This window comes from Crocodylus siamensis, chromosome 10 (assembly GCF_052110815.1).
Source record: "Crocodylus siamensis isolate JL-2025a chromosome 10, ASM5211081v1, whole genome shotgun sequence".
Classification (NCBI taxonomy): Eukaryota; Metazoa; Chordata; order Crocodylia; family Crocodylidae; genus Crocodylus; species Crocodylus siamensis.
In genome coordinates, this window is record NC_143404.1 from 9,917,685 (window position 1) to 9,942,358 (window position 24,674).

The following is a 24,674-nucleotide window of genomic DNA, read 5'->3' on the forward strand; positions in this document are numbered from 1 at the left end:
GGATTTAATAGCAGCCTTTAACTACCTAAAGGATGGCTTGAAAGAGGATGGAGCGAGACTATTCTTAGTGGTGGCAAGTGACAGAACAAAGAGCAATGGTCTCAAGTTGCAGCAAGGGAAATTTAGGTTGGGTATTAGGAAGAATTTGCTCATGAGGAGGGTAGTAGTAAAACACAGGAAGAGGTTATCAAGAGAGGGTTTGGAATCTCCATCCTTGGAGGTTTTTAAGACTTGACTAGACAGCTTGGCTGGAATGATCTAGTTGGGGATGGTCCTGCCTTGAGTAGGGGATTGGACTAGATGACCTCCTGAGGTCCCTTCAGGCCTCATTTTCTATGATTCAGACTTTAAAGCCATTTTAATTGTGAAGGAAATTGTCTACACAGGGACTTAATGTGATCGTTTAATCGAGTCTGCTGGAGCATGCCAATTGCCATGCTTGAGCAGTCTCCTGCATCTTGTGTATTAGTGTCCCCGTGCTTAAAAATGGCAGGGGTGCTTGAGCTGAAGCTTGTTGAATGAGTTTTAGCTCAAGCACCCCTGCTGCCATTTTTAAGCACAGAGACACTGATACAGGAGACGTGGTGGCTCTTGGAGCCACTCTAATTAAAGTACCACCCCACCGCTCTTGGAGCATGTGTAAAAGCGCCCCTTATGTAGATGAGCCACAATTGCAGCTCAAAAACAGTATTTTGGGCATACATACATCAAGAGAATAAAAGCCCAATATTTAATGCTGAAATGTAATGCTACTTCATAGTTATCCTCTTTTATAAGTGGCCAAATAGTCCTATTGTGCAGAAGGGGTGTCTGTTTGCTGTCTGAGTTGTATGCTGTACTTTGACTTGATGTAAATGGACGGTAACCCCCACATGCTCAATGGGAACTACATGAGCTTAGGTCAGATATGAATTTAATGCATATCTAGGGTGTTGCCCATATTTAGGGTTACTGTAATTTGACTCTTCGCGTCAGCTCCAAGGCTAGCTGCACTAGTACAAACTGAGGGTAATCGGGGAAAGCTGGAATTTATACTTCTGTCCCTACTTCTGTATGAATCTGTGGACGTTTCAGTTTGACATGGGATCCTTTGCCTGCTTTTCTAAGTCCTTTTGGAGTCTTGTGGGCTGTTTCATGCCACTGGTAGTTGCACTTGGAGTGGTGAGGAAAGCAAGTGCTCTCCATATGTATGCTTTCTGCAGTCTCTTGGCAATAGCTGTAATATGCATTGCCAAGCGTACCCCAAATTTACATGGGGTACACTTATAAGTAAATATAAATGAGAATTTCCATCATGTGCAAGTTTGGCAACAGTTACTTCTGAGATAATCTGGCAGCAAGCACGAGAGATGCATGAACATGAAGTCTTCTGCATGTGCATCTTGAAGGGTGACACAGTGTACCAGGGAGACCTGGTATATATGTCATACTGACAAGAGCTCCCCTTCCCCTCCTAGGTTACCCAGGGTGGAGGGGGCGAGGCACCTGAATGAATAGTTTGGCTGTGGAGAGGAACATCCCTATGAAAGAGCCAAGACTCACATCACTGCTCCAGCACAGCAGACAGCTTCTGCAGAGACTTGTGCTGTCCCTGTGGTTGTGGTCTCTAGCATGGGTTTCTGTAGAGCTCTCCACTGTGCTGCAGTAATATGCAGAATGGGTGTGGGGCCCGAGCACTGGAAGCTTAAATGCAGCTGGGAGGAAAGAAAGGCTTAAGCCTGGAGGTAAGGGATTTACCTCCTTTTTATGTAATATATCAGTGGGAAAACCAGTTGCATCCAGTAGTACCGAAGTGACCTGTGATGTCACAGGCCCCATCACGAGGAAGGCCCACAAAGCTCATTTCCTACTAGCCCACCTGCAGTTGCCACCCACTTGGGAGCCTTTTTCTGTTTTGCTCCAAGTCTTTTTTTTTTCCCCCCCTGCCCTAAGAAAGGGTAGCTTTAGGCATAGGATTAGTAAGTAGCCATGCACGACTCCTCACGTAAGAATCTCTCTGTCTTTGGAGCCACTCTGAACTGCAGCCCATCACTTGTAGAGATTGTACCCACTTGGTTTCCTCCTCTTTGAGCCTTCCTGTGCTTCCACATTATCTCTGGATCCCAGAATGTTTTGCTTCAGCTGCTGTGTGGCCTCTGAGATAAGCATAAAGGATTCTGGGCTGTATCCATGACTCAAAGGTGCCTAATGGCCACCTAGGGCAGGCAATTACTTGGGCCTGTGGGCCACATGGGGAGTTTTGGTGAGTTGTCATGGGCTGGGTCAGCACCCTCCTTCTGCAGCAGCTCACCAGAACTCCCTAAGCAGCCCCATCCTGTTCACCTGGCCCCACAACCTGCCCAGGCAGATCCCAGCCGGGATGGGGATGGGGTTGGGGCTGGGATTGTAGGACTGGCCCTGTCTACCTGCCTGTCCCACTCCCAGATGCCATTCCCCTGGATCCCAACCTCAGCCCTGTTCTGGTCAAGCGTGGCGCAGAGCCATGATCTATTGCCCACATGCCTCTGCAAATGTGCTGGTTTTCCAGGCAGACGTGTGCAGGAAGTGGATCATAGCTCAGCCCTGGCCCAAAGCATGTGCTTGCTCACTCGCACACACACTCTCTCTGCTTCCCCCCACCATCCCCACAGCTACAGCATGCCCTTTCTCTCCCCCCTCTCTCTCTCCCTGCCCCCATCCCTGCAGCTACAGCACACCTCAGTCCGCAGCATCCCAGTCCATTCTGCAGTTTACACCACCTCCTGCCCTGTGCAGCAGAAGCAGTGCCAGGTAGATGCCAGCATGAGTTGTGGATGCTGCAGGCAAGTTCCCAGTGGGGACTGGGACCACTGCCCAGGACCACAGCTAATGCAGCAGCGTCAGCTGCAGACTGAGGCGAATGCCCACATTCCCACCTGGAACCTGCTGGCCACATCCACAGCTGATGGTGCGCAGGGTGGGAGCTAGTTTAAGCTGTGGAAGGGGATGGGACATGCCTGGCATGATCCAGCAGCCAGAGATGCTGGCTTCTCATGGGCGAGATCCTGTGACTTTGTGGCTGCCTGCCTAGGGCCAGTTGCAACCAACTGATGGGTTGGATCGGGCCTGTGGGTCATATATTGCCCACCTGTGGCCTAGAGCCAGTGTTAGTCCTGAAGTGCTGTATGAGGAAGAGATTAAATCAGGAGCCAGGGAATCTTTAACTTGTCTGACTCTGGAGGGTGGATCTCCTGGGTACTTGTCCTTGTACTAGGTAATTAAACCATGCAAGGCAGCACCACTGCATGCCAACTAGTCAATTCCTGGGCTAGGAAAGGTTCCTAGAACTGCCTCTTAAGACACTGAGATTTTGACGCCAAGTACAAAGATCAGAAGGAAAGGTGAGGCATACAAGGAAATTGCCTTAATCAAATCTTTGGTTCAAAACATTCTGCTCTGCACCTTTCTTCAATGGAGTTTAATAAGCCAAGCAGGCTCTATGGTGGGGAAATGTCAGAAAAAATTGCTGAAGTCACAGGACATATTCAACCACTCCGGTGAGGATCCCATGTGGCCAGGGCAGGTCTCAAGGCCAAGAGCCCCTTGTGGGACAAGCCAACCACCCTGAGAAGCATATTCCCCCAGAGAGTCACTGGGAGCAGGGGGGACTGCTGGGGTCATGCAGCACCCCGTCTCCTGGCATCACTCCTGAAGCATATCTCTAGGGTTCCTGTTAGCTCAGATGCTGATTTGAGTGTTTCAGCAACGCATGTAACCCTCACTGTCCTTGCAGTAATGCCCCATGGCCATGTGAACCTCGCCACCTTGCCAGTTTACTCAAACTGTCTGGACTCTGAAAATGCTCACATTTGGCTAATATGTATTTTGAGCCAGGCTTTCCTACTTGTGGTAACTCTTCTTGGGGACTTACCACTCTCACAGTGCCCTGGCTCATTGTTTCTATGCTTTTTACTTTCAGTTGTCTTATAATGTCTCTTAAAACAGTATTGCGGGCCATTTGTGTGTCATTCTGCTTTGGGTACTGTACAGCTTTTCAATATATTTTTAAAACTGTGGAGCTCTCCCATGTGGATTTATATGCAGTGATGGGAACAATTCCTCTTCTGGAGAAGATCCTGGTGACCCTTCCACATTATAAAAAAAGCTTCCAGTTCAAGCCCTTGCTTAAATTCTGCATCTCAAAGTGCAGATAAAATGTAGCACTTTCCATATCTGAGCAGGGGCTGGATTAGATGACCTTGTGAGGACCCTTCCAGCCCTAGGTACTCTGATCCTAGCCACCACTGGTGGCTAGGAAACATACCATGACCCCAACAGTTAATATGATGAATTGCTTGGAAGAGGTTCACTAAGGTTAGGAACAGATGTTGCATTTGTCCTGGGATGAGTTATGCCTGTGTTTGTCCCAGAACAGAAAAGTCCTGGGTTTGGCGTGTACACATACTGCTTTTATAGTTAGGGTTTAGTGAGCGGTTGAATGTGCTGCCGCTTTTCTACCACAGTTCAGTGATGTAATTTTCTATTCAGATGCACTTCACAATGTCCTGAGACAAAATGCAAGCACTTCTTGTCCCACGAACATTTTCAAGGTTTGTCCCAGGACAGTGAACATGGGCGTCTGAATAACTGCACTTTGTCTTGGGACGAAATGGTTTCTCCTGGACAGGCATAACCTGTTTTTGTAGTCAAGGTAAACAGATTTCATTAACTTCCTCTTAAGTGGCAGGGAAGGAGAAGGTGTCTTCACTCAAACCACGTTCTGTTTTTCCTCTTTAAAGCCAAAAGAAGATGACACCTCTCAGGGTGGAACACTTGTCATTTTAGTCAGTTAAACCTGTCTTGCTTTGGGATGGAAATCCTCTGGTGGAAGTTTCTTTCAAAGGAAGGTGTCAGTAACAAGGAAGCATAACATGTCTGAAACCCTTCAGTTGGCTGTGGTACATTAGTACAGGGAATTACAGAACAGCTGCCACTACACAGGACTTGAAATATTAGGGTAAAAACAAGAAAAAAAAGCATGCTAAGAAGCACTCCTGCAATGTGTGTTAATCAGGAAGCAGCGCTGGCAAAGCCAAATGTTAGTGCTAGAGCTGAGTAAGAGATTTCAAATAACACAAGAGAAGATATAAGGACTGCCTTTAGACCTAGCAGTCATGCTGGGTGGGAGATCTGCATTCACCACCTCTATCTGGTCTTTCACTTCCCAGCCTGGCATTGCTGGGATGACAGACCCAAGTTGCCAAAAAAGCTCTGGCTGTTTACAGTACGGTATTAATAGGATGCCAAGGGAGTTCCATCCAGTTTTCCTAGATCAGAAAAAAATGCTGCTTGCAGTGATATCATAAGGAAGGGTCATATGAAATCTGAATGGGGAATTCACAGAGCTATAAAAATGTGAGCAGAATTACACAAGGAATAACAACATACAGACTCCGTGCACCCTGAGAGAGGTTTCCCATTTAAGAAGAGAATGCAAGGAGTTAATTTAAGAATTTGTTTTTTTGCTCTATGATAGATTGGTCCCCTGGCCAGAACAACTACACAGCAGCCTTCAGGGTGCAACCAGGCAAAAAGCCTGCTTGGTGTGCTTTGCCCCTTTTAAAGTGCCAGCATATTTGAGATTTTGCTAGACAGAAGAATTAATGTGGTGCTGTACAAACCTACAAAGCAGCAGACTGTCCTGACAACAATGCCCTTCTCCTTTGCTCAGGCTATGTTTACTCCTCACAGATTTGTATAGATCCAGAAGCAGGTCCGGAGTCTTTTGCACCTAGGACCACTTGAAGATCCTCTGACCCAGTTAACTGTCCTTGGGTTTACTTGCCAGGGGACTGCCCCATTATTTTATTCCCTGGTTCATCCCTTAGAAGTTCCTGGAGTCCCTACACAATCTCATTGCTTGGGGCTACTCCACTGTCTAGTGGCAGCATGGTGTAGGGTTACTACAGAGATAGGAGCCAGGCTCCTCCCATGTATTTCAATTAGAAATATATGGGGAAAAAAGCAAACTTGAATTACTCCCTAGTGGCTATAGTAGGGACAGACACTCCCTAGCACCATACTAGTGTCTGTGTGACAGGTAATCTCTAAAGGGGAATTAAAGCCCAACATGGGGACATTGCCTGAAACTGGGAGAACTAGGTAAGAAATGCACATTCATCTCCCTCCGTTTTGCAGGGCCTCCTACCCTGGAGAGAGCCTCTTTTCTACCAGTGAAGTAGGAACTTTAATAAATCAACCTGTAAACTTCTACATGACATTTGCTGACCCAGAACAAGATGCACAGGTGGGACTTCTTGGCTTTAGCAACACCGGTTTAAATTTCTGGTCATACTTGTGTGTGGACCCTTCAAAAATACCTGCGTATGGCCTTGAAACCCCAAGAAGGGCTTGAAGGGAGCAATCCTTAGCAGTGCCACTAGTTTGAGTCAGGAGTAAGGGCAACTGTAGGAACATGCATGAAAAATAAAACCATACACAGCGAAAAAACCAATGCGCACAGGGAAAGACGCTACAAGCAGAGTGGAGAGTTCTGATACACACCTGCATGGGCCGCACCAGTCCGTTTGTTGGTTGAGGCCAAAGCGAGCTCTGCATTTCTTAGGAGAGGCGGGATCTGAACACAGAAGCATGCGTGGCGGAGAATGGCAAGGCAGAGACACAGAGAGGAGGAGGAGCAGGAGGAAGAAAAGATGCAACATCAATTTAGCCACTTCAGACATAACTACCAGGCTAAAATCCAACTTTCAGCAACAGAAATATTCTGACATCACCACTCCTGGAAAAGAGTCAGTGTTAGGCAAATATCAGAGTGATCCCCTCAGTAAGGGAGAGAAGAAAGATGTTCAGGAACTGGCCTTCTCTTACTGATGTTGTAGTTTGTTCTTGCTCACCTAGAGCATCCCCTCCTACCTGTCACCTCAGCCATTCCTGCCACAGAGCCAGGCCCAGGCCATCAACAGGCTCTTGCAGGAAACATGAGAAACTACCAGAAAATCCATTGCTGTTTATGGAACGTCTGACTTCATTTTGAAACTGCCCAGTCAAACAGCCACCTACTGCCTCCTGTGCTCAAATCCTTACCTGCTCCATGCCTTTCCAGTAATGGTTAAATGACCTGCCTTTGAACGGAGTCCTTGGGTTGAAATAGAGATGAGGGAAGTAGCACAGGCTAGTGCACAAGTAAGTGTTTTTGTGTGTGTGTGTACGTGCTGCGAAACCTGTAGTAAGGACCATCTCTAACAAACAGATCTCTGGAGCAAGCATACATATTAAAGTTCCCCAAGGGTTGTGCATACAGTTCTATTTAATCTTTAGATCGCTTTTACTAGGAAATGATGCGTGGTCCCTGGGGTGGCCTTTAAGAGGTTTCACAGCAATTACTCGCACACACTATTGATGCATGCAAGAGATGAGTCCCTTTTCACTCCTGCCTGTCACAGCTTCTGGAGCATTTCCCCTGGCTTATATTAAAGATGAGCAATAGCCACAAGCAATAGCCTTTTCCGTTGTCATGAATCTCTCCTGTTCTGATTAACATGTATGTTTGGAACAGGGTGAAGTTGCTTACATACAATTCACTGCTTTAGGAGTCTACCATACTTTCCTGGTTACAACAGCTGACAAGAGTTGCTGCCTTCTGGTAAAACAAGGATGCCAACTACAGCTGCTGCCTTGGTGGCTCAATCCATTCCCAGCAACAACAACAAAAAGTGACTACCAAGAAGCACACTCGGCTTTGTACCAGAGATTTTACCTGCGCTGGAGTCTTGCTGTTTTTCTCTTGTCCGTCTTTTCTTTTTTCCCTAGGATGCAAGAGGAAAAAGCACGTCAGTGTCTACTCAGAGACCTCATGCAGGCTGCTCAGTATTTCGAGTAACACAGATGCAAAGGGATAGGCAAAACTGTCAAGTGTCTCAGCCTCTCTAATTCCCCACGAGGATTGAGTCTTGCATCCCTGAAATTAAAAACATGCCCCTCTCCTGCTTAAACTAAATGCTGAGAGACAGTAACAGACTCAGACAACGCCAATGTGTTATAGTATGAGTTATGTAAGTACACTTCCCTCTTTCGGCTATCTCATTTTCCACTGATGACCTCACTTGGGGTGCTAGAAACAAGAGATCTTTCTATGTCACCTGATTGGCTGTTTGCTCACCAGTCATTCACATTATTGGAGCAGAATTGAACTTATTTAACCTATGCCTGATGATAACATCGGCAGAAAGTTGATGATAAAAAAAAATGAACCTTTCGTCAAAGACGTCTTCCATCAATACACATACCTTCCATTGGTCATGATCAAGATACAGTTTGACACGGCAGAACGCTACTGGCATATGCAAGATAATGAAAGTGTGGGGAACACCTCTGCTCTACTGCCTGTTGGGCTAGTGCTACCTTGCTTCAAAGGTGAGGAAGAATCTACTCTTTTAACGTGATTTTTAAGCATCTTGTTAACAACTGGAGCAACAAGCTTCACAGAAATCCTGATGCTATCTTTTTGAAATGCAAAGGGAGACACACCAGCACAGTTAAATGAGTCAGGCCTGAAAGGAACCGTCATCATCAACCCCACCCTTCAGCAACAGAAGCCCTGCCTGGCCTTCACCTGCTATGTTCCAAGCTTAAAGCACAGGTCCAAAGTCATGACCTATGTGACAAGACTGGCTCAGCAGGCTTGTAGGACTGTTGCTTTCTACTGAAGTGCCTGTCACAGGGAATACAGGCCTCATGCTGTTTCAGTCTCAGAGCAGCCGAGACTCCCGAAGAAGGGTGACTATGCCTGAAAGCTTGCAAAGAACTTTCTTCCAACTATTCAGTTGGTCTAATACAAGATATCACATTGACTCAAAGAACCTTGCCTGCTTCATGCTATTTCAGGCACTTGGGGGGTTAACAGAGATTCACCACCTCTTCAGCTGGGGCTGATTGCTGGCCCTGCAACAGAGGTGATAGGAAGGCTGCTGCTCAGGAACTTCTAGTGGGAACAGCCCACAGGAGAGAGGACTGCCTGCAGAAGAGGAGCAAGAACTGGAGGAAAAGCCTCCCAGAGGGAGGTGAGAGGGGAAGCAGCAATGGGGGCGGTGAAAGTGGCTTTATACAGGGTCCCTCAGAGGAACCCAGAGGAGGGGCTGGCTTCCCCCACCAACTCCTGAGCTGAGTGGCTGTTAATCTGAAGAGCCCTCCCCTGGGTTACTGCTAGTGTTGTCCTCAAAGCACTAGTGACCACAGCATCCAGTGTGTTCTCAACAGGTGGAAGAGGAGAAACTGAGGTTGGACCACTGTGATTGCCCAGTGGGTGCTTGTGGGCAAAAGCTCGGTCCTCAGTGATGCCCAGCTGTACTAGTTGCTTGGCTGAGCTAATGGAACCAGAACTCGTGGGAGAGGTGATATCTTCTATTAGATCAACTAAATTTTTGCAAAAAGATTTCCTTAAAACAATTCTTTGAAAAAATTTTCTTGGCTGAGCTAATCGGGGTCCTCAGAGGAATGAAATGCTGCTTCTTACAGCAATAGGAATAACACCTCAGGACAGCTGGAGAGACGGGAGGACCCAGACTGGTAACATGAGTGCAGCACATGCAATCTGTCAGCCTTCAGGGAAATGACAAATTAGATCCTCTCTCCACATGTATTCATCTCTCTCCTGCTGGTCTCTGACCGAGCAAGGGGAGGGAAGCCATAAGGAGCCCCCTTGGGTTGCTGTGCAGAAAGGAGTGTGCTCCTGTGCACTGTGGGGCTCGGAGGTGAAATCCTTTGGGACTCTGCGGTGTTGTCTCACTTGTTACACCAAGTAGGAAGTAGTGCCTGGAGGCAGAGGGGAAGTTATTGGTGGGGGGAAAGGCTCTTACCATAAGCAGTGAAAGCTCATTGATCTTCCACAACATTAAATTGAAGGAGTGGCTAAACATGCAAGAGTTTGTCCATTCTGAGAACACTACTGACAGATTAATAACGCAAGTCACAGAAGAAAAAAGCTCCTAGAATCCATCCAGGGAAGAATCTAGTCTCTGCCTCCCCACCAGAGAACAGATGGAGTCTAAGACAGCACCACACACCTGAAATGGAAATCAGTGCAGGTGTCAGGGTCAACCAGCTTTGATGGAAAAGCTGCCCAAACAGAGCCGGTGTTTTCAAAGCAACTACTGAAAGATGCCCTATAGCCTGACTTTCATATTGCACGAGCTTACTCTGTGAGCATGTCATTTGTTGACTATGTTTTCTGAATCTTCAGTATCCCAGAATTTAATACCACAAGCATTTGAAGTATTCCACAACAGGCAGCAAGGATGGTGCGTAAGATTTGCATACACATTATTTGGATACAAGCAAAGTGATGGAGAAGCAGAGAACATCACCTTTGTGGCAACTCAGAATGCTCAAAAATATTTCTTAGAAGCATTTCCCCAATGTTTCCGTGCAAGGTGAAACCGTATTACGTAACTCAGGCTTTCCACACTCAGCTGCGCTGAGAGACCAGGTTGCAGAATAGCTGTTAACCCAGGAAAATAAAACAAAGTTCTGGCTTGCTGTGCTGACCATCAAGCTATTTTCACTCTGCAGCTTTCAGGATATGATTATTGCAAATATCTCCATTGTAAGACAAAATTATGCCGCAACTGTTTAGGACCCTCCAACACATTTGATTTGTGTATAGAAGGTGAACTCTAGAAGGCAATTTTTATTGCACATTTTGACTTCTGCTAGGGAAAGAGGATCAGCCCCTTGAGACCTAGGCTTTGAATATGATTCTGGCCCATGTGCTTCAAGTAAAGGAAGTAGACAGACAAGTCCTCAAAAGAACATGAGAGCAGTGCAATGTAATGACCGTAACAAAGCAAATGAACAAATCCTTCCCTGCATTTCTTTTTTCGGGGGGAGAGGTGGTGGCAGGAGACTGAACTGTCTGAGCTACATAAAACTACGAGGGCATTTTAATCTATTCAGTGCCACTTGTTGCTAAGCATCTGATGCTACTTGCCATAGTTACCAATGGTTCACAGGGACCCAAGTCTCAGGATCATCTTGAGTGCTAGCTTTCTAGAATATTACCTGGAGTCTCCAGGGCTGACAACACCAATGCTACTGGGCGGGCCAGAGACTTAACTTTTCCTGTGCCTCAGAAAAACCACATCATCCATTTGTTGCAGTCTCTCCAGGTCTTTCTCTGCTCCTTTGCAGTTTATAGTTTTATCTAAGAGCACCATTTTAGAGCAGCATTTAACCCATACTGTACTCGCAAGTGTAGTGAAAGCTAAATCAATTCCATAGCCAGTGAGCAATTCCATGGCTAAGGAAGTCTGAAAAGCTCAGGGCTCCTGGAATTCTGCAGCTAACACTGGAGTCAGTGGGTACCAAGTGGGCAGGCTGCTACATGCTCTTACTGCCACAGAGTGGGCTAACATTCGCTGCAGAATTCTCTTACCCTTGCTGCTGAAACAGGCCCTGAAGTGCTGCAGAATTCCAGAGGCCCTGAGCAAACCTGTGTGTGTTCATGGGCTGAAGAGCCTGAAGACTGAAGAGCAGGTGAAAAAGTGTTAAAATAACAACTGATCTCTGCAAACACAGTGATTCATCACAAGTCTTGCAATACTTGGGTGTCTAGTAAAGTCTCTGCTCATGGCATCGCAGTGCTATGGGAGAATCTCTGTTTTCACTTAAAAATGTTTCTGAACCTCACGGTTGCAGAGACAAACTGGACATCATGGATTTCAAAAGGTCAAAAAATACATTTAAAGTTTGTTTAAATCTGACTTGACTGGCTCCGCAGCTAGGAGTTGGCGGTCCTGGGTATGAAAGAGATCCTGAGTGGAGATGTAGTGAGGTAGTTCTTTAAAACAGTCACTACTGCAAACTCAGTGAGCGCCAATACTGATGCTAGAAAATGGCAACCCTCCTGGTGATGAAAGCGGGGGGGTTATATTCTCCTTAAGGCACTATGATCAAGTCTGTATTTTACCTGTGGTACTTTATAAGACTGTACGATATTTTTCTCAGCCTACTGTAGTGAAGCTTCAAAGGAATCCCTACTGCCCCTTTCGCCCTGAGTTCATATTCCCACAGAAATATTTCTGTTCCTATTCATACCGGTTCTCATATCTGGGTCTACTCTGCCCGGCAATGTTTCTCTTAACATCCACTAGCGTTTTGTGGCGTTACCCTGGCTTACACCACCTTAGAGTCTGCCCATCACCAATAACCTTTTAATTTAATGGAATAAGACATGCCATGTCCAGCTGGCATCCTATGTGATCTTCTTACTATAGTGTTGTTCATTCCTTATTGCCCCTTCCCGTTGTGTCACCGTCTCTCACTGAATCTTTGAGCACAAGATTGCAAAATTCTTTGCCACTGAAACAGCTGTCCTAGATGAAACCCCCAGCAAGTTTTGGTACATTGTGTTTCTTTGCCCTCTTAAAGCAGTACATTCAAAAGGAAGGTCCTGCCTAAGGTGGAACAAAAAGAGCTTTCATAGGATCGATACCATGCTGTGCTGATGATGTATTCTGGCAAAGAGGTGCTCTAGTTCTGCAGACATTATTTGGGAGTATCTCCACAGCTCTGGACCCCTCTGTCATTCTTCTGTTTCCTTCACCTCTTCACAAGCAAACACACTTTTATCTTCTATTTGCTTCTCTGATACAGAAGGTAGAAAACCCTTTGTGCCCTACTGAGTTCTATTCACAAGAGCTGCTGGAGCAAATTTGGCCTATGTGAAAGGGCTGCTTGCAGTGCTGGCTTTGACCTGAGACTTCTTTTATGACTTCTTGTGGTTTAAGTGAAGGTGGAAAGCTCCTAACCGCGGTGAGCTTTCCTACAGCGTGGGAGCCACTGTATTTCCTGTCTGATCGCAGTGTCACGTGCCTCCAAGGTGACCTAGATGCCTCCCCACTTGAGTTACGGAGCTCAGGAGACAGAAGGACACTTGCTGAAGAGAGTGAGACTCATCAAGCAGCTGGTTTATGCCTGGGCATTTCTGTCTCAAAACACTCTTGGAAGAGCTGATGCTCAGACTGCTTTAAGCATTCTCAGAGCCTGGCTGGACAGTAGACGATATGGAGGTTAATGGAGTAACCCAGCTAGGTGACAGAAAGTTTCCAGAGCATGGTAAGCAGCTCTCCTCCAATGGAGGAGTAAAGTTTCTGTTGGAGCAATATGGAATGGGAGGATTTGTTAACAGAAGCCCTCCATTGATGGAGATATCAACCAAGAAGCTTGAAGAGTTATGTGCAAAATTTCCCGTATCAGTTTCCTCAGGAGATCCCTAAATGAGGCTGGAGCACTGCAGAGACAGCTGGAGCCTTCATAGGCTGAGAGCTGCTCTGCAGGTGATCTCTTATTCTGTTCTGGGAAGCCTTGGAGTGGCCCCCACAAAACTGTGTGTGATCATTCGTTCCTTGAGCACTGAAAGGGGAAAAAAACACCTAAAAGGAAGCGAGTCTGCTGCCCATCTAATGCTGAGTGAAGTCAACGGCAAGACTCCCACTGATATCAAAGGGTTTTGGATCAAGTCCCCAACTAGCCAGTTGGGCGGTTCCAGGGTACTCATGACTTCCTTCTGATCCTAGGTGCAAACTAAAACTCTGCTAGAAAAGAATGTGAACGTATCATGTTTTGTGGCACTCCTACACTTATGGAAATTAATTTGACAAGTTGCCTATTAAATGATCAGTACAGCAAGAGGAAATGAGGTAATGACATCTTTTTCTAGTCTTTAAATGCTCCGTAGGTTAAACTGTAAAGAGAGGTCAATTGAAACAATTCTGTATCCAGGCTTGGGCACTGGAAGATTTCCCCCTCCTGTAACCACTCTTGAAAGTGAGTGGTTGCAGGATGGGGAAGCTCAATTAAAATGGAGAAGAAAATGGTGCTAGGGATATCAAGGTTCACGTGCTTGCTTTTAATATACTTCTAAGGTCCAGCAAAAATGAGCCCGCTGACATCGGCATCTTTTTCTTTCATAATTCTCCCTTGTTGCCAACTTACTTGATGCTAAGGGCTTTAGTTCCTGATACGGAATAATATAATTAGGGTGGTTTCTTCAAGAAGCGTACACTACAGCACTGAGCTAAGGCCACTGAAATCAATGAAAAAAACTCCCCATTGGTTTCAATGGAAGCAATAGTTCAAACAAACACTGAGCACCTTTGAATTTTTTTGATTTGTGAGAAGAGGGAGGAAGAAAAGGCAAATTATTTCCCTAATGTCTAGTCAGTCGATTCAGAATAAATGACAAAGCTGGTGGATCTCATTATTCTAGGAAGGCAATTAGGAAGAGACCAAAAATATCTAGCTGCCTGTTGGTTATCTTCTCAGAACTGCACAATGTGGGCCATAACATTACAGGTATTCAAAACCACAATATTCAGTGTGCTTCATAATTTTTTCCCCCAGGGGATACTACAGATAATGTCATATTATCAACAACCTGTTGCTCTGAGGTTGGCATGTATGCAAGAGCTCAGTTGTTACCAGTGTCTTAACACAGCAGACCACATGCTGCTCCATTCAGCAATCTTGTCCTACACATTGGTTGGATATGGAGATGTTTTATAAAGGCTGCTTTTGGCAGTCCTGCTTTGTGAGTAGTCCTCAGATAGGCTTAGTTTACAAGCTGGCAATGCAACCACTGGCCATGTTTGGAAACTCAAATCTTATTTGAGTATTGTAAGTGTAACATGGTTGATTTCCTTTCAGAGTTGTAGGACATAGCAGAACCCAAATCAGAAAGAGACGGCAAAGACATCTCAGATCAGGGAGTCTACCTGGAGGATATGACCCTTCAGTTTAGTCAATATTGCACTAGCCTAGATGTCGGTTTGTATCACTGCATGTAAGGGTGGAGAAACAGTCAAATCCCCAAAGCTCACGAAGCTTAGGAACTATAACTTTGCACTGTATCCACCTGCTGGGACTGCAGTCTGCGTACCAGCACCTGAGCTGGCTGCTTGGGGATGTTCATCAGCATAGCCACAGCAGCACGACACCCAGTCTGGTTTGCAAAATCCAGCCAAGCAGCAGGATAAATACTTGGCTAATTGAGCTGAGCTGAGCTCCATGCTAACATGGTTGTGCAACTCAGGAGTTTCTGAGCAAGCTATTTTGAAGCCAAAGTAGTCAGTTCCACAAGCTAGTATGTATGACAGCTTTAAGCCAAACAAGTTGCCGTGGAAGAAATGGCAAAATTGAAGGAAAAAAATCTGTACTTAGTTATGCCAGAATCTTGAAGATGATACCTGATAGATTCATGAAGAGGTCCTCCTAAGTGCTAGAGTGAGTTTTGGGGAGGCCTCGCAACAAGCTACTGATGGATTTCTGAGGACAGTAATTCTCTAGTCTTTCCCTGAGATTGCCTGATCAGACCCCCTACCTCCTTCCCTACTCCTAAAGTGCGGTTGTTCTCAAAGTGTCTTGTTCTCTCGAGTACCAGAAGAGGTTCAAAATCCTCAGGACCATGGGCCATAATGCAAGATCCACCAACCTCAGGCCATACCTTTCCGAGGAGCGTTAAGGAAATTTTAAAATGATGACTTCTAATTATTTTTAATCAGAACTGTTATCCAAGACAATAAGTAAACAAACTCCTGTGTTAAGAAACATGACACTTGCCAAAATGTGCACTCATCCCTGGCCAAGAAGAAAAATTAAAGTACTTAAATGCATGTTTCTAGGCATCTGACACCCATTCTAATCCCACTCCACCATGTGGCACACTATTCTGCTAGCGGGGCATATGCTACTGAGAAAACTAGTTAATGTGGCTGGTGACTTGTTCAGTCAGCTGATCTTTCTAAGCAGGCCGCTGTGACAGGGCCTTTAGCTTTCATTGTATGAAGCACTCACATAGTTATCTCTTGCGGACCAGCCTGGGTAGAGCTGCATGTGAAGTTGTCGTTCCTTCCGAGCCAGTTCATAGTACTTGGCCTGCTCCTCCCGCGACAGTGCATGCCACTGCAACAGAAACAGTTGTGAAACACCTCAGTGCATCTCATCATCAGCTCTCCTTGCTTTAAGAATCAGACAGGCCTTTCCTTTTAACCCTGCTATACTCATTATTTGCTATGTAACTCCACAGATGTTAACTGAGTTTTATCTGGGGCTGCATGTTCACCGTGACTTAAGGAAAATGTAGACAGTTTCCCATGCAAACTCCTTGTTACTTGCATAGGAACCAAAAGGTCATGCAAGGCACACCCTTAAATTTCTAGTGGCATGGCTGATCGGCTGTGCCGGGGAGGAAGGAGGTTCTTTATAAAGCAGCAGGAGTAAACTGCATTCCCTCATCTCCTTTCTGTCCCCACTCGCTGTTTTTTTTATGGCTTCCTCCTGACTCAGAAGAACAGAGCAATACATTCACAAGCACAGTGCCCCACAGTGTCCATAAAATTAAGACCCATGTTAAGGTGATCTGTTAGGAGCAGACCAGTGATGTACAAACCATCTGATTTGCTGTCCCCTGCCCTCACATCAAGACAGGTTACTAAACATAGCCATTTCAGTGACACAAAATAAAATATCATTTACCCCAAAGGATCTGAATTGTCATTTAAATCCAGTTAATAGTGAAGCTCCCTGCCCCTATCACTCCTAATGCAGATGATCCAAGCTCTTCATTCTGGGGAAGAGCTAGTACACTGACCATGTTTTTTAGGAGCTGCTGATCTGTGTGAAGTATTACAGGTAACAAGCTTTTTATGAAATACCTGCATAACTTCTCCCGAGGGGCCTGTAAAGAAAAATGCCACCACTCAAATATACAGCCAAACCACTCCTGTTCTGTGCTCTTACCCTCCTTCCTAAAATCTGGTTGATAGCTGCACTTTCTTTCAGGGTGCACTCGGCAATGACTTTTGCCCGCATCTCTTTCATATACAACATGAAAGCATTCAGGGGCTTCTTGATAGTTGGCTTCTTGGCTTCCTTCTCTCTCTTTGGTTCTGGTTGGGGTTTCCTTGACAGAAACAAAACAACACTCAATAACAATAAGACTCCTGCATCTCAACTAGTGTATGTGAACACAGTGACAAGAAATAGATCCACTTGAAAATATTAAGGACTATCAAAACAGGACTTGAAACCTTGACTAATGAGCATATAGCACAGCTGGAACCTGGTCTCTTCTGGTGATCATGATCATTACACTGGCACCTTTTTCATAACTGGTGGAACAACACGGTGCCCCAAAGTCTGCTTAGCTAACTTACTGAGTTGCTGTTCACAGATCCCCTCCCCACACAAGCAGTGACAACAATAAGATAGGCTAGGACTAAGGAAATCACAGAGTAAGGAACTCTTTTTAATAGTCTGCCATTTTAAAACTTACATGTTCCGGTCATAATGCTCCATTTCCTGTTTTCCAGAGTGGGGCACTATGGCTGGATGAGGGATGCCGGTGGTGTGCATTCCTGAGCTCAGCATCAGAGGGTGTGTAAACCTGCAATGGAGAGCATGTCAGAGATTGCTGAAATATTGCTTTGGGGTGCTGGTAGGTTTGGCTCTGAAAGGTCAGTTCAGTTGCAGGTCTGAGCCCCAGCTGAAGGACGTTGCAGAAGAACAGTGAAGAGCAGCAGGAAACAAATGGCTGTGCACAGCTCTTTCCACTGGTTTACTCTTTAGTCTGATGGAGAAGAGTGCTCTGTCTCACTAGGTGGCACTCTTCGAGTTGTTTTTAACGTTACAGAAACAAACGCTTAAGCAACAGTACATGTAAAGCAAATCTCCCAGATGTATCCTAGTAAAGTGTCTTCCTGAAATAATGAGCCTGTGCAGAAGTGCCCCTGTGCTACCCTTGGAAGCTTGCTGCAGTGCTGACGGGATATCTGCCAAGCGTGATGCAGGACTTTTCCACAGCCACTGCCACTCTAGCTAAAGTGTGTTTGGCAGTTGCTTTAACCTGATGAATGACACTTACAGAGTTTCAACATTAAATGAAAACGATGGGCAGGTGGGCTTTTTGCCTTCATTTCCTGATCCTTTTCTTTGGCTCCGTCCAGCAATACATTCTTGCTGCGTAATCTTCAGTCATGACGACAGTGGGTGTGTGAGTAACAGAAGCAACCAGACTGACTTGGACAAGCATTCAGACTCTTGCCTGGTTACTGTTCTGTTGGGGGGATTCAATAAAACTCCTTGCAACACAATCCTGGCTGCAATGCTAACTGACTTTTATTTAAAGAGTTGGTCAGCTCCTTGGCTCTCCATTGTAACAATATTGTAAGTGCTACAGCAGAAAACCAAACTGAAAAACAGCCTATGGGTTTGACAGCTTAGGATCATCCCACACCTTTATTTTAAAAGAAAAGGCATGAGTCTGAACATGAACCAAACAGCATCTCTTGGAGGTGCATCCTGCCCCAGCAGTGTTATCCACCAACACAGAAGTGAGATCATGAGCAGTCTTACAAGCTTCATTGGCACTGTACCTGGCACTGTATAATGTGCTGGCCAGTGCAGTCTGCTTTGCCAAACTTGCCACTTAACGACTGTGGTTTGTGATGGCAGAATTGCCCAGGGGAGATGAACAACTGCTGGTGAGAAGTGTTGGCACAAAATGAAAAGGCGTTTAATTTCAACCCCTGGCAGTCTGAAGCTTGATCCTTGTCTGACAAGGTGTACTTTCTCCTTGGCAGCGGTACTCCAGACCTGCCCCACTCTGTAGAATATAAACAAGAATGGCAGCAGCAGGTATGATGACAGCATCTGGCCTCCTAGTCTAGTCTTTATCATTGATCTTAGATGCTACGATAGAAAAAAGCCGCCTCAGACGGCATGTGCAAAAGTCAGGGAGTGCGACTGGCAGTATTTTCCTGCTGATATCCTAGGAACAATCCCTGTGAAGTGTCTTCAGTGAATATTATCCCTTATGTATCACGACAACATGTAGCAGAAGCAAAAGCTGGAGATGCGAACAAATGCTGCTTGCACATAAATTCCCAGAGGGCCTGGTCTCTTCTAACTGGAGCATCTCATGATCAACAGAAACCAAAGCGCTGGCTGCTAGCTGAATGCAGAACACAAGTGGGTCTAACGCACTTTTTACACTTAAAGTCCAAGCCTGTTTTGAGGTTAGTGTGTAAAAAATGACATGGCATGATTAGGACTGCTCGTCCTCCAGGTGAAATCATTGGGAACTGCACGTGCAGGTTTGGCCCTCGTCTGTTCACAAATTTGCTACAGTAATGTACACAGAGGAATACAAGGTACACAGTGTCCCTGTGCTGCACAATGCCTTTGGCACTGCCAGATCCTCTGCTGGTACAAACTGGTAAAGCGCCGTGTGAAATCAACTGCTCTACGCTGTTCTGCATCAGCTGAGTACTTGGCCCTTACAATTCTGCACACATTTTAAAGCTCCTGCAACAATCAGCAAGGAATTGATTCATAAAAATCCAGGGAAGCAGCAACTCATCATCCTCACAATGGAACGTGGTAAAGGGCTACAGGAAATGCAGAATTTAAGAGGCTTAAACTGTCAACCTTCCCTGGAGTAGCAGAGACAGGTAAAACTACCTGTGCTCAGTGAGGGCTCTGTCCCATTTCACCAACAGCCTGAGAACAAATACAAGTTCGTCTCTGCACAAGTTAATTTAGTCCAGGATACTTGGGGAAGGAGTATTTCTATCTCTGTGGTAAAAATAAGAAGTGTGTTTGGCATGGCAGTAGTGAGAACTTATCACATCATTTATTCCATTTTCCTACTGTTGTGGCTGAGGCTTAGGGTTTTTCTGGACTTTTACTAATTAAAACTAAATCCTTGTGTCTCCTCCATGAAACCTTGATATTCCTGCAATTCTTTTTCTTTTTTTTTTTTTTTTTTAATAAGGCATTTGACTAAAGGAAATCCTTTTCCTGTTGGTGCTATCTGGAAGTTTGGTGGCCCCTTGCTGGCTTTTTGTAGTCTCCTGCAAGCTCAGCTGGCACAAACTGCAAGCTGTGAGACCAGCAGAGCTGCTGTCCTGTCTCACACAGCTCATACTTACCTGGAGAAAGAAGCCCCAGCAGAGAGCGCTGACGAATACGGCTGTCTAAATCCACATGACGGGAGCGGATAGACAGACTGGCTCTGCCTGGGATCGGGAAGAAAGAGTCCATAAAGCATCTACATGTGTGGCTTCTTCTAAAATTACCCTCCTTAATTGGACTCATTTAGCAATGGTGAGTTCCAAAGCCCTAGTTGCTCTAGTTAGCTTACACTACAGGCCTCTCTCCTTCTTCCTTCATGCCAGAGGCAATTCAGGATCTAAACTTCAATCGGAGATAGGTCTGGACTGCAAAGTTTGGGTCTGAATCTGCATCTGATCTCCTCCCAAATGTTAACTAAGCAGAAGTAATGCTTCAGTTGTATTAAAGCATTAGTTGTGAAATGATAATAAGCTATGAAAGCATGTCAAAAAGTGAAGGTGAATTATTGTAGGAAAAGGTGTTTAGCAGTGCAGACCTCAACCAAGCAGAGTATTTGCAAGGTGTATAAAATGCTGCGCAATACCCTGGGAAATACTGAGGTTCAAAATTGGTCTACACCAGGTAAACAGAAGAATGACTGAGTGATCCGGTACCTGCCCTGGTGATCATGGAGTAGCACATTTCAGTACACCTTTAAGACCATGAGGGACATAATACTCTACAGTGCCTGACTTGAAATACTCTGATTTCCCTGGTGCTCACTTGGTATAGTTTATTTGAAGAATATGACTTAGGTGGAGCTATGCTGATATAACTTAGCTGAGGGTTAGGCCCTCTTTTTCTTAAATAAAGCAAAACAAGCATCCCATCCCTACAACTGTGTATGTCAGATTTGGGTCTGGAACCTATTTTAGTTATTAGAGCACAAGCAAAGTGTGTAAGCAATGTTTTTAATGAATGGGAACTACTTGTTTCATATTTGGGCAGCTCAAAACCCTTCCCAGAGTTGATCTTTGATCCTCTTTGTCTAAAATGTCTCATCTCTGGCCTGGAGTTTGGCATGAGAAGTTTGAAGCCCAAAGTTAAAAAACAGGAGAAATAGCTCCAGTTGTTTTTCATGATTCTTAATATAAGGGTTACCATTATTGATCACGGTCCTGAGAGAGACCGGGATTCTAGGGGAGTTTTGTGTGCCTAGGTGCTGTTCAACCATGTCTCTGCTGGGAAGAATGAGGTTTTTGTTTGCCACTCGTTGAGTTGCTCTATCTCGGCTCGAATGAAACCTAAAAGAGCTGTCTGTATTAATGTCAGTAAACATGGTTAAGAACTGGCCTCTGTTTACAACCTGCCAGACAGAAATCCCTCTCACACTACTTAGAAGTTAGCAGTGTATAAACATGCCAACAAACAGCCAACTGCTACAATATATCAGGAAGCCTAAACAACCTTTGAAGTTTAACATTACTGCCCCAGGGGTGAGAAAACATTCAAAGTTAATCCAGAAGTGACATTCATTACTCCAGAAGCCAAGATATTGCAATAGAAAAGGATCTTGGCATTCAAGTCTTTACCTAAAGTGATTCTGACACGCAAATTAATTCGATTGCAAAACCAAACTGTGATTGTTGGGAATGTGCAATTCAAGTGTTTTCTCCCAGGATGGGAGAGCAGCTTGGGAGACAACAAGAGGTGGGGGGAGGGGGCTGGTGAATTAATTAAGAGACACCCCCTCGCCAGCACAAAATTCAGCTGGGGTCCTGTACAATGGTAAGATTTACAGGGCTCTTGGTTAAGGTGTGTTCTCAGGCTCCAGCGATCAAACTTGCTGGATTAAACTCTAACTGGCTTTCATTTGAAGTTCCTGACTGTCATGTCAGCTAATTAAAGGGAGAGAGTTATTGCAGCTACCCTCCCCAAAACACTCCGCAGGTACAAAAACCACTTCTGCTGAACTCTTGTTAGGTAGCTTGCTAAGGAAAAGCCACTTCCTGTATTACGACTGCTTGGCGTTTGAAGTCAGCTTTATTCCAGAACAGTAAACTTTAAGAACCGTACACATACCACAGCACTTGCTGGCACGAGGGGTCTCTGTAGCATTCCTCCTCCTACATAACTCATTTCAACGCTGTTTAAGCAGCCCAACCTCTGTAAAAGCATACACTGGTGACCAGTGCCTTGAGTGAATAGTTTGAAAATATCATTTGCCTGCTGCATGCCCCTGAAAAGGGCAGATGGAGCTGATAACTTTGTGGCTCAGAAATATATGACATGGGGGTTGTACATGCAAGCAAAAGGCTTAGGCAGAGACAGCTGTGAGCCATCTTTGCTTCTACGAACTTCTGAAATGCAGAGAACTGTTGCTGAAATAATTCAGAGGCAGTTCTGATTGGAAACTTCCAAGTTTTACTTAAAAGACAAGGTATAATTGCACTTTATAGACTAACCAAAGTGCATGTGTGTGTGTAATATAGAAAAATAGCACAAGCCTTTGTGAGCTGAAGCTCATCTCATCAATAATTTTTACCTAACCGAAATTTAAACTGAAGTTTGGGATTAAGCACTTTGTACAGAGGCCCAGCACACTATTTCTATTTGTCAAGCAGACCGATGTATTTAACAAAGCCCTTTTCTGCCTTTTTAACACATATTTGCTGTTTGAAGTGATGCCTGCTCTGAGGGCCGGCTTGTCCTGATTTCTGTTTCTCCGTATCTGTTTATTAGTCATTATTGAATATATCTGAGCAATTTGTTTAAAGGTGCCAAACCATATCAGATGCTAGAGGTGTTGTTAGGAGACTGAGCTTCCTGTCTGACCAAAAAGCAAACAAACTCTTTGATAAACAGATTTTTCCCATGTCCCCAAGGCCGTCTTTAACAGCTTCCCATTTGAAGAGTAGGCTTTACATTTGGCAAGCTAGCTCTTCTCTTCTAACAACTTCTTTCATGTTACAGCACAGTGACTCCTGTACTTGTCTTTCCTGAGGATGAATCACGTTCTACGAGGAGTTAAATCATTGTCCAAGAGCAGCATATGCAGCACAGAAAGCCAAATGTAATCTCTTTGTAGACAAACGTAGATCTAAGACCTCCGTCTGTTTCTTTGTGGTTAAATATTTGGAACTCTATATTCAGGAGCAAAAATCCAGTTGTTTCATGATTTTATTTTTAATGGCTCACCCTTCATCTTGTGATTCCTCTTTATAGACATACATGTCTGTGCTAGGGTCATGCCAGACAGCATCGTGCAGGAAACGGCTGTCTACATGCTGCTATACATTTATGATTTTCCCCCTAAGATTCAGTACTTCACATGTCCGAATGATCAGTGACACAGGTTTTTAAACTGTCTGCTACAGCTGTAACCTTGCCTTGCATCTCTTTAATTTCTAGACATTACCAGAAACTGGTCTGACAATAATTGAAAATGTTAATCTACTCTAAAATGTAAACGTGGTACTTCCTGCCCCCTCAGCTCTGCTCCCTGTGTACATTCAAAGTCACCCTGTTCATGTGACAGTGATAGTTAGAAAGAAGGAAAGCATTCAGAAAAATGCTAATGGTGTTACCAGGCCAGCAGGAGTGCTGGATGCCAAGGGGTCACTGATTGGGTAAGTGAAGGAAGCACATCTAGGGTTGCTAATGCTTATGACTGTTTCAAGCATCACTGGATTTGAGCTGGGGTTGTAGCAAATCTCCCAATTAGGTCAGAAGCTCCTGGCTAGGGGAAAGCCCCTCTAACTGGATGCCTGGCCAACTTCTGTCTATGTGCTGATGAAAAAATTAGGGATCTGAGACTTCTCAACGGAGGGATGTGGGAGCAGGAAGAACTTAGTGGCCCCCTCTCCCCCACCCATACCAACGGCATGTCTCTTCTTTGCTGTTACTCTACCACTTCCTGCACAATCTGGCCTGGGAAGGGGGGCAGAAGGCGGCCAAAATGTAGGTTCCTCAGGCCGAGGGACTTCGTTAGGAACTCCTGTGTCTGTCAGAGCAGAGATGATGGGACATCATTGATGGAGGACATAGAGGAGCAGCTGAGAAGGATGTGGGGATAGAATTTAATGGGAAACAAGTCAGGGATCAGGATGAAGGAATTGATTTGAAGGTTGGGGAGGCAGAATGAATCCAAAGGCAAAAGGGTGAGAATTCCCACAGCAAAGGCCAAAAAACAAATTCAGGAGTGCTGACAACTGTGCATCACATTTGCTGGAGGTTGGGCAGAGTTAAGGAATTGACAGACTAAAAAAGCACAACACAATCTTACAATATGGGGGGAGCTCATGATTTTGGGTGAACAAGGTGAATTTCAGACATCTGGGAGCAGCAATACTGCATGTGCTGCAGGATTAGGGGAGGGATCAATCCAGGTACTCAGCTGGGAGAGTTCTTTGCCACACCGTGTTTTCTGAGGGATGTGATGGGCTGGTGGATTGCTAAAAAATAATGGCCCTTGTTGAAAGCCAGAGCAGGAGAGAGAGAACTCAGAGTTAGAGGCCTTGAATGCAGCTAGAACAAGATGGACAGTAGGTTGCTGACCCAAGCAACCCTTTCTTCCTCATGTAATCCACATCAGATACAATGGTAGTAGGCATTTCAGACTGCAGAGAGGTAACGGCATAGAGTCTGGACTCCGAATTTGACTTTCCAGGGCCAAGTCCCTTATTTCTCCATACCTCTGCTTTCCATCTCTAATGTGGAGTAATTACCCAGATTGCAGATGAGAGCTGATTGCCAGAGGCAGGGGTAAGGACAGTGTAAAGAGCAGTAAATTCTGGTAAACAAGATTAGCG

The 24,674-nt window shown here is 45.2% G+C and overlaps 1 protein-coding gene across 4 annotated transcripts in view; it reads right to left on the bottom strand.

Moving 5' to 3' along the window:
• TCF7 (transcription factor 7) overlaps positions 1-24,674 on the bottom strand; it is a 105,067-nt gene that overhangs the window by 6,191 nt on the left and 74,202 nt on the right. Inside the window, exons 6-12 of one of the 4 annotated variants that reach the window (XM_090064184.1) lie at positions 19,962-20,048; positions 17,306-17,416; positions 16,771-16,933; positions 15,826-15,933; positions 11,408-11,497; positions 7,736-7,784; positions 6,523-6,595 (exon numbers count right to left, since the gene is read on the bottom strand). In XM_090064184.1, the coding sequence (XP_089920310.1) occupies positions 6,523-6,595; positions 7,736-7,784; positions 11,408-11,497; positions 15,826-15,933; positions 16,771-16,933; positions 17,306-17,416; positions 19,962-20,048 (681 nt within the window). The remainder of the gene's footprint in view (positions 1-6,522; positions 6,596-7,735; positions 7,785-11,407; positions 11,498-15,825; positions 15,934-16,770; positions 16,934-17,305; positions 17,417-19,961; positions 20,049-24,674) is intronic. The other 3 variants (XM_090064180.1, XM_090064182.1, XM_090064183.1) reach the window with 3 other exon arrangements.